We start from the raw sequence: 16,293 nt of genomic DNA, 5'->3' as shown, positions 1-16,293 counted from the left end.
ATTTTACTATTTTTTTTTCATTTGAATTTACATCTACACATTTTGTTTGAAAACAAAAATATGGCAGTTAGTTGTTTTGGTAGTTAGCAAAATGGGTTGTATTTTGTAGGGCGTATAGGCTATAATACAGTTGTGTAATTTTTAACAATACCAGAAGTCTAGAACCAACGTTTAAGTATCGAAATATTCTAATAATTATATTGCCTTTATTTTATCATCTTAAGAATGTATATTGAATAAGTACAATTTTATTTGATATAATAAAGATGCAATAAACATTTCATAATAATTATTAATCAAGTTTATTTTTGGGTAAATATATATTTTTTTATAATTCTATTACAGAACATTATTAATATCGTTGTGTTGAATTAACTTTTCTATTAGGTACACCGTACATCCATTGATTTGATTTTTCCATAAGAGGTAAATTAAAAATTTACGGTATCTGTAAATATATTTTTTTTCTAAGTAAATATATAATTAAATCACTTATGACATGGTATTATCTAAATAGAAAATAATTTGTTTAACCTTATTATTACATAATTATTTATACGGCTGCTGATTCATGTAATATACTTTTATCTTCAATTTGTAAAATCGGTTGAAAATCTGAAAATAATGTAATTTAAAATAATACAATATAAAACATTATGATTATGTATCAATACAATTATGTACTACTTCATTATATTAAATGGATGAATTATATAAAGAATTTGCTTACTATTGGAATATTTGTTGACCATATTCAACGACGTTTGGGCTTCTGAAAATTAACATTTTGGGTTCAATGTAGTATTGGTAGGTGTTATATTGGTGTTATACACAGATTTAGCAATGAAGTTTTTAAAAAAGTCGTTTATTGATATCCGTCATACAGTGCCTGAATTATTAATAACCTATCGGTAGACTTCTTGTTATTTATGAAAAACAAAGCCTAATTCACAGTACGTAGTAAGTATATAGGTACATTGATTTAATTTATACTGAGACGGTGTTGGTTATTTTTACAAAATGAAAAAAAATGGGAAGTCCTAAGTCCTCGAGTTACATATACATATAATTCCAGATTTTTTCATCGTCAAAATTATGTATCAATACTTACTAAATATGTCCATACAAAATGATGAAGACACAAACATTGCTAATATGAAAAGAACATAAAGCCATGTAAACTTGAACATGATAAGTATTTCGATTTGGTATTAGTTTCTATAAAACAAATAAAAAATACATTTTTTTATGACTTCATTTACCTAACTAATAGTAATAAGGTTAAAAATACTTAATACAATATGATGTAATGCATAACTAACTTTGCGACAAATTAACTCAATATGTAGTTTAAATAAAATAATATATTTCATTATTAATAAATGCATTACTAAAATGTAGTCAATAATAATGTACTAAACCATTATTATATACATGCATAAAATATTTCTATGCAATAATCAATGTTTGGTTTGGAAAATATGATCATGTAGGTAAGGTACCTACCTAGGCAGAATGCAATTTTTAAACCATAGTATAATTATAGCAATAAATATAATATATAATATTATAATGTATATCTTAATATCTATTCGACCGCGACTCGTGAGTCATCTTGGAAAATCTAAATTATTGTGAATCTATGTTTATACTTAAAATATTAAAACACTAAAATAAAAATATTAATCGTATAAAAAATACTTTATTTACCTTTATACCTGAAATTATTTATGTTTTTAGTATTACCTAATACATTACCTAATACATTTTAGTATTTTACAATGTACAGTCGTATTTCGATTAATCGGTTATATTATGTGGCGACTTCTTTAAAAAAAAATAATCGATTAAACGACTGTAGCATTGGTCGAAACAATCGAACATCCCTACTCATACCCAACACTACTTTGTATACTATTATTGATTTTTTTCATTATAACCAATAATATTTATTAAAGTGTAAATATGAATTGTTTGCATTTACTCACTAAATAATGCCATTTTGAATGCTCATGCTTAACAATTCTAAAACAAATTTTTCTATAATTTTTAGTTCCATTTTTTTTTAGTTTTTTTTTTTTTTTATAAATATCAATAAAATTTTATTTGTTGGGTGAAAAAGCTTGAAAGTTTAATGCAAGGCTCCTACTATATTGTTACAATGACATTTGAAAAAAATTAAGAATCCTTAGTCACAGTTTTTATTTATAAGCATTTAAAGTTCAAATATTGACAAAATACGAAAAAATCACGAAAATTAGCAAATTATTTTGAATTAAGAATTCATAACAATTTTTCTTTTTAAATCTAAGATTTTAAAATATAATACAAGATTCCTTATAAGATTATCTACCTTTATCAAAAAAAAAATGTCTATAAAAAAGTCAAATTAAATTTTTACGAGCGTTTGAAGTTCATATTTTCACAAGATTGGATATTCACTCGATTTCTCATGTAGCGGTTTGGTTATTTTATTGTTATTCAAAAACGAATAACTGTAGATACATGAACATTTTACTGAATGTTTATATTAGCATTTTCTATACACCATACAATTTTGAAAATATTTTGAATCTTTTTGAGCTGTTTACGGACATTTTCAGTTTTCAATTTTTTTAGTTTTTTTTTTCAATAAATATCAATAAAGTTTTATTTGTCGGGTAAAAAAGCGTAAAAATGTAATGCCAGGCTCCTGATATATTTTTACAATAGCAGTTGAAAAATACTAAAAATACGTAAGCACAATTTTTTTATAAGGATTTAAAGTTCGAATTTTGACAAAATGTTTCAAATTTCAAATTTAATAATTATTTTGTAGTAAAAAATTTATAAAATATTCAAATTTTATAGCTAAGGATTGAAAATTTAAAACAAGGTTCCACGTAAATAGGTTATATATAAATTACTTTATTCACAATAATATCATCAAATATATTAGTAATACCACAGGCTGAATGTCCGTTTTCGCTCAGAATCGTTTTTCTTATACAATGATATTAATTGAATTCAAATTTAACACCATCCATTACAGTGACCCACTTGTAATCTACTGTACAGCAGAGTGACATCCACTTACCCACCATTTTTTTGTTGATATCAAACTATATTTTATTCTATTGTATAAAACAGTAATGTAAAAACCTAAAGTTTTTACGGCACACCTTAAGCATTTCACAACACACTACAATTATGTGCTGCAGCTTGTTTAATACCTTTTGGGAAGCACTGGTCTACTAGCTGCGTCTACTTAGAATTTAGGGTAAACATTGTCGTGGGTAAACAATACAAAAATGTGTTTCACATAATGATATTTAAATTTTTCTTATTCACTTATACTATAGTTCTTATACTTGAAAGCTGTAGCACTTAGCAGGTAAATATTATATTTAATATAATTTTCATTATAAAATACAAAATTAATATTAAAGGTAAGTAATTGTTAGTATACTATATTTTGTTATACTTCTATGATTTTGAAAAAAAATATTCACTTATTTACATTAATAACGAGTTACACACTGTCATCATCACAATTCAGCAAACTAAAGTTGGCATTTACTATTTTTATCGTAGTTAATTTTTAGAAACTTAATAAGTTGTAAATGTATTACTATAAATATTTTATTTAAAATTTGAAAATTTTGAAATATTATCCTTATAAATAGTATAAAATTAATGGTATTAGAACCAAAATTGTATTAACATTTAAAGTTTTGATATAAGGTATGTAAGGTGGAATACCACAACGAGACAACTAATTTTTCTCATCAAAAAATTAATAACTAATGACATATAATATTAGTTTGTATACCTACGTTACAAAATTTATCAGAAACAAAAATACTCCTCACACCTCTTTAGCGTTTTTTAACAAATGTCTATAATATATTTTCTAGGTTTTTTCCTATTATTAATCCTTGAGAAATAATAATTATTTCTTGGCATCTACTGCTGGCTAATATATTTTAACGTTTACAATTACTTACTTTTGATTTTTTAGATTATTTGAATTTAAAATTAGTAATTACATAATTTATTATATCCCAATTTTCTTATTAAAATTCGTTGATTTTTTAAATCTGGGTTTAATGTTGTTAATAAATGTTGACAATTTATTTAGTTTGTTAAACTAGGCATAAGATAGCGTATACCTTCTATTTACTATTATCATGAATTATCGGGAAGCTAATTTTTTTCGATATTATAGTTATAGAAATAATATTATTCAATTATTGTTATTTCTCGGCATCAGCTAAAAAGTTATTAATTATTAGTAGTCATCTAATATATTATTAAGTATTATTTAATTTTGATCTTAGAATTATCTATATTTAAAATTAGTTGCTATATCTCAGTTTTGGGATATAATTACTTAAAACAATATTTAAACCATTAAATTTTTTAATTATTCGATACCACTAATTGATCCGTTATTTTCCCTTACAATATTGTGGAAACTAGTAACCACTGAACAAATAAAAAATATTTTTTCATAATTCTAACTAATCTAAAAATGTATCTAGAAAAAAATCACTATAAACCCTAAGTATCATTCTCGCATTCTCAAAACCTACACTTAATATTTTTTGACAGTAATCAATTTTATGATTTAAATTATCTTGCAACTATTATAGTACTAGTTTATCCTAACTTACGGTTTTAGTTAAATATTGAAACACATAATATATTACATCTAAACTCTAAAGTATATAACTATAATTAATGCTTAAATATTATTATATCAATCGTAATGACAGAACTTTTTATTCTTATAGATATTTGTAATCTCAATAATGTTTGAGTTAAGCAAAATGTTTTTGGTTGTGTTTCTTATTGTGGTAATGGTTATATTTTCATCTGACGGAGCAAGTATATTGAGTAAGTTTAAAACTAATAGTGTTTATTTAATATTTTCCAATAAACTCAATTAAGAATAAAAACAATTAATTATATATTATAAAGTTTATTTCTTACTTTCATCTCATTTGAGAATTTAGATGGAAAATATTTAACAATTTTAAATAACAGTATTATTTTTACTAACCTTTCATAAATATCACTGTCATTAAATAATATGATGTTATTTCATATTATTTAATGACAGTGATATTTATTTAGAATGTGGGAAAATGTTAACTTATTGTCTTCTTAAATAGGTACCTATTAGAAGTTTTAATTTCTAAATTTTCTTATGCATTCCATGAATTTCAAGAAATTATTAAAATATAATATTATAAATTAACTTATTATAGTTTCAGGTTTTTTACCAATTCTAAAACGAACCTTTGACGAACGTATGCGAGAAGTTTGTTCAGCATGTGTATAGTAAATGAATAGTAAAAAGTTGGAAAGATTATAAAACACAATATTATTATAATAATGTAAAATATGTAATCAAGCCATGTTTAATGTACGAAATTTATGCAACATAATAAATTATGCGCAATAATTATTTTCCTAGTTTAAATTTTTATTTACATTGCTTGTTCTTAATCATTTATCTAATAGCTCAATATACCTAACCTTGGTCTGTGATCTAGATTATCTATTCTCCTATCATCTGTCTTATATAAGCTACTTATAAATAAGAATTGATTTACTACGTCACTCTTCTCCTTCAAAACCACTGAAGTGATTAAAACAGGGTTTGTATGGTCGGATAGCTTGTTTTATCCGCTATATTTAACCGTAAAAAACTTAGCTGGATAGTGGAGATATTTCGAGGCTTGAAGCAAAGTTACCGATAACAAAAACCAGCTGTTTAAAGAACCCGGATTATCATCTAAGTGCGTCATTACATAGACGATTGAACGATATTTTTGCCACTAACATTCAATTAGATTGAGCATTATTTTCTTGTATAATATTATGTAAACTATACATTTTAATTCGAGCTAAGTATATTTTCTAATACATAAACAAATATGTAATAAATAAAAGAAAAGCATATAGATTTGGAATAGAAAATTTAAACAAATGTATCATATAGCCGGGGCGGGCGATTCAATGCTACTATAGAGGACCAATTTTTTTAGTTCAAAAATCCAGCAGGCCAGAGAACATAGAAAGCAAAAAAAAAATGTGAACTTTGCCCTTATAAATAATATAATATTAAGACATACTTTAATAGTTCAATATTAGATAAGAATTCATATCTACGTTTTACGGTAAACATTAAATCGATTTTAATAATTTAATAAATATAATAAAATAAAATACAAAAAAATCCTGATATTTTATATTTTTCTAAATTAATTTGAAATGTAGCACAAGTCACTTAAAAATGGTACGCAGGCCGCCAGTTTCCCATCAATGATATAGCTAAACAAATTATAATAATATGTTCAACTCGTATTTGCCATCTTTCGACGTACATTCGTTATTTTTTTTAACATTATCCATGGGAAGTTGATATGTTGATATATTTTTGATATATTAAAATATGTAACGTGAATAAGTTCAACGATACGTAAATGTAAGTAATTGCAACAATATTTTAATATCAAAACACTTTAAATAGTCCAGGTTAGTAGGTACTATGTCACATAATATTTTTAATAAAACAGCTGTAAATTATGCTTACATTATTTAAAGTTGTGCCTATTCATGTACTTCTTTATTTATTCACGGTTAGTATAAATGTTTTAATTAAAAAACAAACGAAATTAAAAAAAAAGACTTACTAAGCTGAAAACATTACTAAAAACACTCTAACGTTAATTTAATATTATAGGTACCTAGGTATGTGTATTGTGAATCACTGTTAAAAATACTTATGTTTGAATATTTTCGTATAGCGGATTATAAAAATAGTTTTGTTCTAACATAATCTATGGTTTCGACCGGGATATTTAAAGATTTAATGTAAATATTATATCCCTTAAGAGTTTTAAGGTAGTCCCTATATTTTATATGAAACCTATACGGAAATATTATAGAGTATAATTGTATGTAGGCGTTAATCAGTCTGCAATAACTATAGGACAGGTAATGTATTAAATTAATGCAAAACATATTTATTCTTAAAATAAAAAGTTTTACAACGAATAACATATTTCACAATTGACATCTAATATAATACAAAAAAGTAATACCTATTTAAGAAAAACAATTAAATTATACATAATTTACACTAGGTGATTATTTATGAAAAACCAAGTTTTACATTGTTTGCATTGCATTTTTTTTATCTTTAATTTAAGATTAGTAAGACATACAAAAAAATATTGTTTTATTCTTATACATCAATATTATATTATATAGCACGACAATTATTGTAACAAACATTTTTACATAATACCCATAATCAGAAATAGGAATAAACTAAAGTGTAATTTAAAACAAAAATAAATAAAATGGAAGCAAAATGTATTGCACATTTTCTTTTTTGACTAGATAATATCATATTATGTATTTATATACCAAAATATGCTATTGATTGGGCGCATTTTATGTAGGTATTTATTATAATATGTATATGTTATCGTCAATGATACAAATTAGGTAATAACGTAAATGCCTAGCCAATATCATAAATTCCTAACATTAGTATTCAATATTGTCAATGCCTAGGCATTGACTGACAACATAGGAAAGGTTGTAAAATTCAAATATTTTGTCAACACATTTACAATAATGATTAGAAAATTATATAAATATTTAATACTGATAGACAATGTTGATAATTTTGTTTAGCGAAATATTTAAATTGGGTCAGAAATGTAATAATGGGTATAAAATAAATTATACATTTATACATTGCACAGATAAAATAAATAAATTGAATCATTTATTTTCTAAATTTGATGTACCGTGACACTTTGAAAGTAGGTACTATAAGCATGCGTGTGTACAAATATTATAATTTCATTAATATAATTATTAATTAATTATTATGACAAATAAGTAATCGCGGTTTATATTGTAAATCTACTATATAGATGACATATGCACCCGATAGACGGCTATCTTTTATTTAAAATGTACGAAATGTACGGCCATCGACGTATTAGAGTTGGAAAGTACGTTATTGTTAGTAGCCATTATAGATAAATCGATAAATCGACTTTACAACGCAAGGCCGTTTTTAATTATTAAAATGTACAAACACATTATTTAAACTTTTACATACATAACTATTTACAACTTATAATAAGTACCTACCTAAAATTAGAGTTCATTTTATTGACTAGTCATTAACGTTAATTCCTTAACTTACGTCTTTGCCGGTAACATAATATAGACTCTTATTGGTGGTGGGGATGAAATGAGTTAGAAATATCTGTTAATGAGACACGTTTTAATATTATATTCGAGGTAACGAAAATTAAATTCTGAGATACGTGTTGATTTTTGGCGAACACAACTAAAGTCTATAATCTTCTTATTTACATAATATAGCTTATACCGTATAGTATATTAAACAATTAAACACTATATTGTTCATTGAATCAAACGTGAGTAATCGATTTATTATGCATTACTGCATTAGTATAGGTATATGAACCGCGATATTGACGATGACGAATGTATTTCACAAAACGATTACATTGTCCAATACATCATGCGAACAAATGATTGATTTATCATATTTCACTCGTCATTAGCACCTGAAAAAAAATCATTTCAAGTATAAGACGATGATAGAAACAACTGAAAACAACGTGTAAAGTCGCAACGAGTAACGACCGATAAATTAATACAGTTTTTTTTTAAAAATAATATGCATAATAATTTAAATACTTGTCAAAACAGTGACGACATAATACGGCGATATTATATGGTTTGGACCTACCGTAGCATAATATGTTATCTGTGGTATCCACAGAGGCAGCAGCCTAGCACGACCGGTTCGATCATTTGATCCAGTTTTCCTTGATCATGTCGGCCGCTTTCTCGCCAATCATGAACGTCATCGCGTTGGTGTGACCGCCAGGTATCAGCGGCATGATGGACGCGTCCACCACCCGGAGCCCTTTGACGCCACGCACCCTCAGCTTTGGGTCGACCACGGCGTCCGGGTCCGAGGCAGGTCCCATCTTGCACGTGCCCACCTGGTGGTGAAGGTTAGTGGTCAGCTGACCGATAGAGCAACCCCAGTACGCGTCCGACCCGAATGTCTCGTGTTCACAGCCCGGGAACGGCACCGACAACAGCGTAGACCCGTATTTTTGAAATGCTTGGGTTTTGCTCACTGCGATAGCCTACGCAATATTATAACCAAAGGATGAGAAAGATAAATACAATTTAAAAAAAAAAAGTTATGACATTTTTTCTATTATCATACATTATTATGTCTTGTGGTCATTACACTCATTTAGAGACAAAGAAGATTCCAAATTAAGAAAGCATAAAAACACGTTTGAACAAAAATAGTATACGTATAATTATAAGATAAAAACCAGATTTATTTATTTATGTTATACGACCTATTCACCTATTATGATTTATGTTTATTTGATTTTAACTGAACGCAATAATGTACCTCTATTGCCTATACGTCACGCCGTACAACGATAATTGTATTAAGATACGATACACAAACTAAGTTTTCAAACAAGAAACTTGTCTCGGCGCAAAATAGTGGTGTATTGTCATTATAAATTCAAAAGTACTGACAAATCATCACATCTGAACATAATCTTGGAATAGCTATAGGTTTAATATATCATAGGTTTTCTTAGACAAATGTTAAATGTTCAGTCATTACTCATTTGTAATAAAATTAGGTATGACGATGTCGTAACCCAAAATCGGGTTTGACCTCTAAAATAATTAAGAAAAAATAAAAGAATCTATTTTTGTAATTTATATTTGAAGGAGAAAGTGGTTTATGCATACCTAAATTTGAACATTTTTGAACTTTGAATTCAAACAAGTAAAATATAATTCGTTTTAGTAATTATGTTACTCAATTTGAAGATGTCCATGAGTGAATATAAATGAGTGCCTAATATATTGGAAATTTGACAGTTACATACCGATGGGTGAGCAGAAATAAGTATGATTTTATCTCGTATGTTGCAACTATTTTGGAAGGCCGTATAACTATAGCTATTTAGAAATTATTGTTGTCGAATATCAGTTATACTAATTCGCTCATAGAGTAACTAGTAAATATATTATTATATTATTTGGTCAATAATTATTTAAAATTACATTTACAATTGTGACAGTAAAATTTCAAGGTAGGTTCATAATATTATTATTAGTTTAGTATTACACGGCCAATATATTTATACAAAATTAAAGTTGTAATTGAGTCACAAACTAATAACATTCTAATCTATTATATTGATCGAATTCTATATAAAATATAGTAAACTAATAATGATTTTACTGTAGTCACTCAACACGTTATAAGTATAATATTATCATTTACCAATGAATGAGTATTATACTTAGTTATAATTTGATTGACTTAGAATTTAAAGATTAATATGAGAAAAATAATAATATATATTTCCCAATCGCACATAAAATAATATTATAAGCGAAATAATATTTACAAACCTTGCACACCTCTTTTAAGCAACTGCTTGTTAGGTAGTTATATAAATTTTATATTTTAGTAATGTGATTAGAATACATTAAGCTCATTTTAAATGAATGTAAAACATTTGAATTAATTAAAGCAATACGTTATGCTTCATTAGGTATCATCCAAATGGTTAAAATAAATACGTATTACATATTTAATACATATTTTAGACAATATTTATAATTATTGTATGATTTTTGAATTACTATAATAATATACTATAGACATAATTAAAAGCATATGTATATAATTTATATCTAGTATGAACAAATTTATGGAATTGTTAAACATATTTATAAAGACCTTTAGGTCGTTTAAATAATAAAGCACCAGGGAATCAAAAAAATAAAAAATTAAAAGCATAATAAATATGAAAAAGGGGGAAAATGAATTTATATACTAGAATTTAGTAGATGGTTATCAAAACTACAATTATTATTCATGAATATTAAAATAACTAATCCTAACTCTTGAGGAACAATTGTGAATTAGCGGAATTATTTCGAGCAATTCTCAGTTTAATCACGAATGATCAAATAAATTGCTATTAAATGATAAATATTTTGTAACTTATCAATAAATATCAAAATGTTTGATTAAATTACGAAATAATAGATAAAAGAGTCGTTATTATTTAAACATAGATAGAACTTGGTTAAATGATAAATAAATATTATTTAAGAATGCGCTTGTTTAATTATCTGATAATTGTGATTAAAAATATTGTCACCATAAAAGTTAAGAAATGTATTAAGAAATCAACAATTATTTGCGTAGAATACTTTAAAGAACAAATAAAATAATTTCAATCAATATAATACCTATATATACTTATGTAATAAATAATATATGAAATTAATTTATCATGTAATTTATGAAAATGATACATTGTTATTCTAATGAAACAGTCGTTAAAACAATGAATATAAAAGAATATTGAAGTTTGTTGTTTGAGCCCTGCCTGTGTATATATTATACAATATAACACTGAAGTGTTTATGAATCTCGGGGGATTTGTTATGGTGGTTTATACAAAAATACGGTTTGAGATACTAATTAGTATAATCATTAATGACTATCATATTTATTGCCATCGTCATCATCGACGCCAATAGAATTAATATACTGTTTATTAGAATACGTGAAAAATTATTATTATAAATCATAATATTATATTATATTATTATCATACGAATATCGAATAATCGTCGGTGGACGTGATAGTTCGGATCACGTGTCGGACACCACCGCAAAAACTGCAGTCGTGATCGCATGACAAAGTGATTGCGAAATAAACAAGTTGAAACAACCTATAATAATGTTGAATACCATTATAATAAATAGTACACAGATATATCACGTTTGCCGGTTAGTATTTGACCAGCTCCTATTTGATGACGTGAACAAATTGCGTGGCCAAAAAGACGCGCAGTGGCTTATCTGCTCGTCGAATACTGGGCGATTCACCATACGTGTTCACTTCCAAAATGATTTAAATTTGGATACATCAACATTTGTTTTTTAAAAAAATCATCTTTTAAACACGAAGAAATGGTAATTTTTATTTGAAAATGTTAGTGTAAAAAATCTAAATATTTGAGAGTGTCGTAAAGTATACGTTTACAAATTCAAAATATTATAATTTTAATACATTCATTGTATGTATATTTAATGAAAATATGGGGATAAACATGCTTGCAGGTGAATCACCCTGTATATTTTAATAGGCCGGCTCGGGGTTCCAATCGTGTGTGGGTTTGCATTTTGCAACAGTCGCAAGATATTATTTCACAACGATGCAAACGAGGGGAAAAAAATCGCATAGATATATAATATTGCACGCGAACGTAAGTAAAGCTTGTCGTCCGGTCAACGGGTTTTCGATTTCATTATTTCTATCCCACTATGCGCGTACATACCCTAACCTAAGATGACAATTTCGTACTCTCCGTGATAGTAATAAAAATATCTAGCAGCATCGATCGTATTATATATCGTGTGTTGACCAACACCGGTTAAACTCATAATATACCTATGTGTACGAAAATAGCGATAATATACTGCAGCAGACGCGTCACGGTGTGGTATTGCCTCCGGTTTGTCGAAGTCGTCGTCGTCGGGCTGCGCATAAATTATTAAATGCAGTAGCTGTTTTATGAAGGTAGGTATGTTATAACACGCGTAATATAATATGTGACCGCGACACCGAGCGTATTTGTGCAGACGAACCGCCTAGTGATTTCAATGCCCTCCGCCGTCGACAAACGGGTTTTATTATTTATATTTTATAATATAATAATAATAATATTATTATTATTATTCGATATGCGCACAATATTATATTATCGTTATATTGTATACGCATGTCGTTTTTGTAAAAGTATGGGGTAATAATATCTGGTACAAAAGTGTGTGGAAATATTGTGATATACACCTGTACGGTTAGCGCTGAAATGTACTTTTCTTCTTTTATGCCGACAATACAAACCGTCCCGTATTAGTACATAACTGTATGGGAGTAAAAGTTGATTTTCAGTCTTTTTGGTTTTAGTCATTATTAGTACTTTATTACATTAAGAAATTGATAGAAACAACATATAATAAAACACGCACACGTGTGTTGTAGATATTTACGAGAAAACAATTTTTAAATAATATATATAAATATTGCAATGTAATATTACAATAATATAGTAAGTATAGTAACTACTGACTGTTAAAAATTTGAAATTTGAAAGAATTAGCACGCTAAAGTAGAACAAAAACGTATTCAAAATTATTCGACATCTCAGTCAAAGAAACGACGAACTTTGATTTATATTTTCTAACGGGAGAAGATACTAACTATCGGAATTGTGGAATACGATCGATTGACGGTATATTATAATGTACTCTAAATGCGTAATGCCTCGCATTTAATTGCACGCTACCTCATACAATATAACAAATGTATACAAGTACTTTAAGGTAATTAGTATCATCGGTTATAATACAAACCCAAAGACATTGGCATTATAATATGATGGCTATTATAATATGTAAAGTATACCTGTTTTATGCCTTCGACGAGCACGTCGCGGTCGTGGGTGTCAGACAAGTAGCCGGGGAAGAGAAGCGGCGCGTGAAACGGGTTGGTCGACCGCAACATGACCCGGCCGCGACTGCGTGGTCGTAGCAGTATGGGCACTAGGCCCCAAGCGTCCCGGCCGCGGAACCCACCGTACACCTGTTCGTAGAAGTCTTCGCGCATTCCGAACAAGCGGTGCAGTGAGCCGCCCGTGTCGCCGGTCAGCGCTCCGGGACCGAAAACCAGTTCCATGTCGGGTACCACGGACCCGTTGGTTGCATACCGCGTGGCCGTAAACGCCACCGCTTCGGCGCCACCGGGCACGGTCAGCGGTCCATCACCGTCTAGGGCATACTGGACCAGGTACCTAGGGTTCCGATACCGACTTTCGACAATGGTCACCGACTGGTTGACCAGGAACACCAGTCCGGCCATGGACACGTGATCCTGCAGGTTGTAACCTACCCGGAGGTCGCTAACGACGGGCACGCCAACGTCGGCTAGGTGTTCGGCCGGGCCAACACCCGACAACATGAGCAGCTGCGGTGAGTTAAACGCCCCGGCACACAGTATCACCTCCTTGCGGGCGTACACCATGGAGGTCCGACGATTCCTGACGAACCGCACACCGTACGCGCGCTTTGTGCCAGGCTCGATGAGCACCTTGGTGACCGTCGTCCGCTTGGCCACCGTAAGGTTGGGCCTGTGCCGGATCGGCCTCAGGAAGGCTTTAGATGCGCTGCATCGGGATCCGTGGTCTGTCGTGGCCAGTACGTACGAGAAGCCAAGTGGCCGTGGTCCATTGTAATCGACGAGCGTCTCGTAGCCCAACTCGCGGCCGGCGCGCAGGAACGCCGGTCCTAGCGGCGTCTTCCACGATGGTTCCTGGACCTTAAGGTATCCACCCCGGCCGTGCAGATGCGCTGCCTCCGGTGACGCAGCGACCCGGCCGTCTCCCAGGTTCTCTGATTTCTTAAAGTACGGCAGCACGTCCGCGTAACTCCAACCGGCGTTTCCCATCCTGGCCCAACGGTCGTAGTCCTCCGGTATGCCCCGCGTGTACATCATGTAGTTGAGGACACTGGTGCCGCCCATCACCTTGCCCCGTGGCCACCGACACTTGCGGTCATCCATCGCGCCGCACACGCCGTCCTGTGGTTCGGTCCGGTAGCCCCAGTCGTATCCGCTGCCAATTAGATAGCTGACCAGCAGTGGCACGTCCGTCATGGCGTTCTCTTCGCCACCCGCCTCGATCAGTAGCACCGTCCAGCCTGCCACCTCGGTCAACCGGTTGGCTACCACCGACCCACCGGAACCGGCGCCCACCACAATAAAGTCATACTGCCGGCCAACGTACGGCGCGTCCGGCACTGCGTCTATTGGTTCCGGTGCTACCATCCGGTAGTACTCGACCACTGCCTGGAAAACTGTGTACGCCATACCGTGGCCGGGCCTGGCCGAAATTAGTACCACCGCGACCAGCACCGAAACCGCGTGCCGAAGCGCTACGGTCGGTTTCATGTTGTCGCTTCAAGGTGCAGAAAAAAAAATTGTATATTTGAGATACAATATGATATAGGTACTGATAATGTGACGTTATTGTGAACGAGCACAGATGATATTATTGTTGTGAGCGAAAATTGCGAGCGCACCGCCGGACCGCCGAGATTCGATAGCGACGCTGTGTGCGCGAATCGACGACGAGTGATCGAGTTCGCTGCCGAGCAGACGCGTGTCGCATCGTGTATTCAAGGTCCTCAGAAATAATATACTACTACCATGGTATTGCTATAGTTTATACTACCACTCCGTAATAAGTGGCGCCGGTCATTAAAACATTCCGTTCTTGTCCACCTCCCCCCCCCCCACCCGGCCATTTATGGTTCCCTTGAAAATATGCTTTCGCCGCGACACATAGGGTCTAAACGCGATGTATATATCTAATTATAATGCAATTATACGCTGATTACGATGTACTTTAAATAGGTACGTTAATGTGACGATTTCTCCATTTATAGATTGGTAGGTACATGATATTATAAGCATATGGATTAGTATCTATGTGTGACATCGAACAATGCTGATGACGAATGACGATATTATGCATTTTTGACGTATAGGTATAATTACCCACTATCGATTCATCGATTTACCGTGCGTGAAGACCATAGGATTTAATTTATTATTTATACAACAACTAGATAGCCGTTTTTATACTATACAGTTGTGGCCGATGTTGGGCCATTTATAAAGCAGGCAATGTTTACATTTATACATTAATTTTACGTTTATTCATATGCATATTATATATTATTATATACTGTGATAATATTATTTTGTAAACATTGCCTTCTTTAGCTCTTTGTAAATGGCGGTTAACTTCGACGATAAGAAGGAGACGGCTTTCTAGTTGTTGTACATCTATGGTGAATACCAAGCTTTACAATAATGGTTTAATGCACCACGGTTTGACAGTCGATCAACAAAAAATGTTTTTACTCCATAAACATTTGTTTAACAGAAAGAAAAAATGTAGAGGTAGGTAATCAAAACAGTTATTGTGAAAATATTTTTGTTACAAATTATATTTCATTTTTCTTTAAATTGCTTACATTAATCACGAACGTTTACTAAAAGCTATATTAACGATCTTTAATTTATAACACACTTAATTGTAAAATATAAT

General features: G+C 30.6%; 1 protein-coding gene and 2 long non-coding RNA genes across 3 annotated transcripts; 1 reads left to right on the top strand and 2 right to left on the bottom strand.

Annotated features, from left to right (window-relative positions):
- Positions 1–278: 278 nt before the first annotated feature.
- On the bottom strand, positions 279–1,884 carry LOC132951144 (uncharacterized). The gene is made up of 5 exons (XR_009665306.1): positions 1,711–1,884; positions 1,112–1,218; positions 731–772; positions 535–615; positions 279–448 (listed from the first exon to the last, which is right to left on the bottom strand). It is a non-coding gene; the product is annotated as an uncharacterized LOC132951144 (long non-coding RNA).
- Positions 1,885–3,336: 1,452 nt separating this feature from the next.
- LOC132951151 (uncharacterized) lies at positions 3,337–5,452 on the top strand. Its single transcript, XR_009665307.1, has 3 exons — positions 3,337–3,373; positions 4,776–4,878; positions 5,253–5,452. It is a non-coding gene; the product is annotated as an uncharacterized LOC132951151 (long non-coding RNA).
- Positions 5,453–7,032: 1,580 nt separating this feature from the next.
- LOC132950704 (glucose dehydrogenase [FAD, quinone]-like) lies at positions 7,033–15,362 on the bottom strand. The gene is made up of 3 exons (XM_061022242.1): positions 13,590–15,362; positions 8,795–9,203; positions 7,033–8,609 (listed from the first exon to the last, which is right to left on the bottom strand). Exons 1-2 carry the CDS (start codon positions 15,126–15,128, stop codon positions 8,856–8,858), a joined length of 1,887 nt encoding a protein of 628 aa, XP_060878225.1. The 5' UTR covers positions 15,129–15,362; the 3' UTR covers positions 7,033–8,609; positions 8,795–8,855.
- Between the last annotated feature and the right edge of the window lie 931 nt (positions 15,363–16,293).

This window comes from Metopolophium dirhodum, chromosome 8 (genome assembly GCF_019925205.1).
Source record: "Metopolophium dirhodum isolate CAU chromosome 8, ASM1992520v1, whole genome shotgun sequence".
In the NCBI taxonomy this organism is placed as follows: Eukaryota; Metazoa; Arthropoda; class Insecta; order Hemiptera; family Aphididae; genus Metopolophium; species Metopolophium dirhodum.
The sequence above is the reverse complement of the archived record's forward strand: the minus strand, read 5'-3'. Positions and strand labels throughout refer to the sequence as shown.

Excerpts from the sequence above, each read along its gene's own strand:
- LOC132950704 (XM_061022242.1), bottom strand. The coding sequence starts at position 15,128 with ATGAAACCGACCGTAGCGCTTCGGCACGCGGTTTCGGTGCTGGTCGCG. Across the intron at positions 9,204-13,589 it reads TCGTCGAAGGCATAAAACAG|GCTATCGCAGTGAGCAAAAC; the intron begins GTATACTTTACA and ends AATATTGCGTAG.